Genomic DNA, 3,764 nt, shown 5'->3' with positions numbered 1-3,764 from the left:
ATCTTGCAGGTTCTTCCTCGCATTCCCCTTCTTTTTCTCCTCCCTCTCTCATGACGGTTTTCTTCTTCTTCTTTCTCTCCTTGGTCTCCCTTGTAAGTCTCTGGAGAAGAGAAAGAAGAAGAAAAGCGAGGAAGAGGCGAGAAGAAAGAAGAGAAAATCGGCAAAGAAACTTCGCTTCTTCTGCCCAAGGAGAATGACAGCGAGGATGGCCGCAGAGACAGAGAAAGACTTCCATACAAACCGCTTCTACTGATGAGACCCGAGAAGGAGAAAGGAGAGAAAGATAACGAAGAAGAGAAAAGTCTAGAGACGGAGAAAGAGTGTGGAGGCGCTCTGTAGATAAGAGGAAAGAAACAGAAAGATCCTGGAAATGGAGAGAAATAAGAAGAAGAAGAAAGGCAGAAGGGCGACGAAGACAAAAGAGAAGATCCCCCCGGGGAGAGATAGAATGAAGAGAAGGAAGGAAAAGGAGAGACGAAGAGAGAAGAAGAGAAAAAAGATGATGAAGAAGATCTCCTTACAGAGTTGAAGAGAAGTGGGCTATAGAGGCAAGACATGAAGCTGAATGACGAGGAGGACACACAGCTATGAGCGGCTCGTTTGTGGGTCAAAAATGAAGAGAAGAAAGAAGAAGAAGAAGACAGAAAGGAGAGAGGATCTTCATTGCATATCTTCTTTCTCTCTTCCTTGTCAGTCATACGTTCTTTCCTTTCTTCTTCTCCTTCTCTCTCTCCTTCTTTTTGTCGAGAAAAAAGCACTTTCGCCTTTTCTTTTCTTCTCTCCCGGGCTAGACTGAAGAATGTCTCCTGCTTTTCATAAGAATATTCATCCTGCAAAGGAAAAGAAGAAAAGGAAGAAGAAAAAGCAGAAAGAGGTCTTTCTCTTGCTTCTCCTCCATATGAAATACTTAAGAGTGAAGGTAGCTTCCTTCTCCTTCTTCCTCTTTTCCTATCAATCTGTAGACTTTCTTCTGTCTGGAATGGACGAAGGGATCTTCTTCTTCTCCACCGACTTCGATAGAAAAGCTCGTCCGTAGATAAGGAAATCTTCTTCTGCTGGAAAACTCCATCTTTCTTCTTGAAGGAAGGAAGACTCCTCTCTCCTGTCTTGGAGATGAAGCAACTTCTTTGACAGGTTGTTCTTCTCTCTCTCTTTCTCTCCACGTCTTCTCCTTCTCTCTGTCCTCGTCTATAAGCCGAAGAAGAAGGGAGAAAGTCTCCTGGAAAGGAACGGAACGAACAAGGAGAAAAAGAAACACACCCTCTTTTCTTTCTTCTCTCCTTCCTTGAAGGAATGTAGGAAAAAGCAGAAGGAGAAGAAGGGTGGGAAGAAGAAGAAGAAGAGGAAGAAGAAGAAGAAGACGAGGAAGAAGAAGAAGAGCGGGTCCTTTGCAGAAGTGGAGACGAACTCTGAGCAGAGTTTACTGTCGTGTGAAGATCGTCTCCATGATGAAAAGAAGCGGACAGAGGAGAAAAAGAAGAAGAAGAAGGAGAGGAGAAGAAGAGAGAAGAAGAAGAAGATGTCTTCGGAAGGTGATGAGAGAAGCGGAGAAAGTCCTCTCTCTCCCCTGAATTGTCAGGATAAAAACTACCCAAAGAAGAAGAAGATGAGGGAAAAGAGGAAGAAGAAGAAGAGGAGACGTGTGTTTGTCTCAGCAGAGAAGATCCTCGAAGAGGCTTGAATGAAGAAGAATGAAGAGGTTTCATCTCCCCTCTCTCTTTCTTTTTCTCTTAGATCTTCTCTCCAGTGCTTGCTACACACACGTGTTCCTCTCTCTCTCTCTCTTAGAGATGCACCTCCCTTTTAATCGAGAAAAAACTAGTCACCTATGCATTGCCGCACTTCGAGTAGAGACAGAGAGTCTAAGATATACAGAGATGGATACATCGATCGATAGATACTTCAAAGGTAGCTACATACATTTAGGATAGATAGATAGATAGATGGATATCAGTAGTCTATCTGTATACAGATACATTTATATATATATATACGTATATGTCTCCAATCTCATACCGAGCCAAGTCTTCATGTCCCTCTATTTCACCATCTATCTCCAAACATAGGGGTCTATTTCAATACATACAGATAGATAGATAGATAGATAGATAGATTAAAGACGAATAGATAGATAGATGGATTGAAGATAAATAGATCGATTAAAGCCAGATGAATAGATACAAGCAACCATAACGACGAAGGCTATGAAGGGAGAATGTGAAGAAGAGGAAGAAAAGAGAAGAATCCGAATGATAGGAGGAGGAAGGAGACAAAGACTGTTGTATCGATACGGGAAGTAAAGTGAAGACTTGGCTAGGTGTGCTAGAAAGAGAATGAGAGGACAATCGACTTCAAACTCGGTCGTTTCCTCTTGTTTCTTTTCTTCTCCTTTCGGTCTTCATGGACAGACGACGGACGAAAGAGAAGAAAGAGATTGATCGAAAGAATGGATAGACTTATACATGTGAAGATCGTGAGAAGGCAAGACTGTACAATTGAGAAACTTGTTCCCCACTCCCTCGACTCCCTTTGCCCCTCCCCTCCACGACAATAGAAGAATGAAAGACTATTCTTCTTCTGTTCATAAAGAAAAGGAAGAGAAGCTGAGGAGTCTACTGATGACTCTTCTCTCCATTGTTTCCTTCTTATTCTCTTCAAGAGATTTCTCTCTATCCATCCTTGTAAGCAAAGAATAGATAGAGTCGGGGGAGTATAAGACAGTCGACTTCTCTAGGTAGGTGTCAGGGCCTCGGAACGAAAGGAGACTGACAATAAGAAGAAAACGAAGAAAGAGAGAAAGAGAAGGTTTTCTTTAGTTAACAAGACTTCATTGGAGAAGAAAGAAGGTGGAAAAGTAGCTCTATGTCTTGAGCAGAAGAAAGTTCTCCTTTCTTTCTTTCTCTTTCTTTCTCTCTTGTCTTTTTTTTTGGCCTCCAAGCCTCCCTCTTTCTAGCTCAGTCTCGGAAAGGAAGAAGATAGATAATTCATGGAAAGACCAAAGAGGAGTGAAAGAAGAGAGAGAAAACAAAGAGTTTGACTAGAAGAAAAGAGAGAACGGAAAAGAGAGAAGAGACAGAAAAGAAAAGAAGAGAAAGTTACTTCATAAGAAAAGCAAGATTCATTGTGTTACTCGATGTGCATGAGGAACATGAAGGTCACCCCGGCCTCTCTTTTCATCTCCCTTTCTTTCGAGAGGGAGATGAAAAGAGAAGACGAGAACCAAGAGAGGTCTTCGTTTCTTCTTCTCTCCTTCGCCTTTTCACCTTCAAAGATGATTCGAAGGAATCGATTTCTCACCTAAGGACAACCAAAAGGCTTCTTTGATAGTAGCCCTAGAAAAAAAAAAAGAAAAAAAGAAAGAAAAGGAGCAGGAGAGAAAGAGATGCCGTTGTTGACATGTTTCATGTGTACAAGGAGGATAGTCGTCTGATTGATCAGTCTTCTTTCTTCACTCTCTCTCCTTCCCTTTTCTTCTTTTCACTCTGGAAATCCTGAGGCCTTTCGCTACTTTTTCGTGTCTATTTCAATCCACACCTTTTCATCTTCTTTTCCTCTCGCACATGCAATCTGTACCATTGGAATCCTTCCGTAGAATCATTCTTTCTTTCCTTCTTCACTGCCTTGACGCTTGTTTCTCTTATTTCTGGCTCGTCTTCTTTCTTCTGTCCTCTCCTTGTTCATCTGAATTGTTGTCCTCTCTTCTCTCAACTCGGAGATCGAGGCTCTGAAAGGAACTTTCTCTCTTTCTTTATCAGTTCATTCCA

The 3,764-nt window shown here is 41.8% G+C and overlaps 2 protein-coding genes across 2 annotated transcripts; one reads left to right on the top strand and one right to left on the bottom strand.

Moving 5' to 3' along the window:
- Positions 1-26: 26 nt before the first annotated feature.
- Positions 27-3,474, bottom strand: CSUI_007599 (uncharacterized protein; the record flags this gene model as incomplete). Its single annotated transcript, XM_068067744.1, has 1 exon — positions 27-3,474. A coding segment is annotated over exon 1 (1,680 nt), but the record flags the coding sequence as incomplete, so codon positions are not given.
- Positions 3,201-3,756, top strand: CSUI_007598 (uncharacterized protein). Its single transcript, XM_068067743.1, has one exon. The coding sequence runs from the start codon at positions 3,561-3,563 to the stop codon at positions 3,726-3,728; it is 168 nt and encodes a 55-aa protein (XP_067920280.1). The 5' UTR covers positions 3,201-3,560; the 3' UTR covers positions 3,729-3,756.
- Positions 3,757-3,764: the final 8 nt, after the last annotated feature.

Source organism: Cystoisospora suis (genome assembly GCF_002600585.1).
Source record: "Cystoisospora suis strain Wien I chromosome Unknown contig_4059, whole genome shotgun sequence".
NCBI lineage: Eukaryota > Apicomplexa > Conoidasida > Eucoccidiorida > Sarcocystidae > Cystoisospora > Cystoisospora suis.
This window is presented reverse-complemented; position numbering and strand designations above follow the sequence as displayed.

Coding starts and splice junctions, on each gene's coding strand:
- CSUI_007598 (XM_068067743.1), top strand. CDS start 3,561: ATGCAATCTGTACCATTGGAATCCTTCCGTAGAATCATTCTTTCTTTC.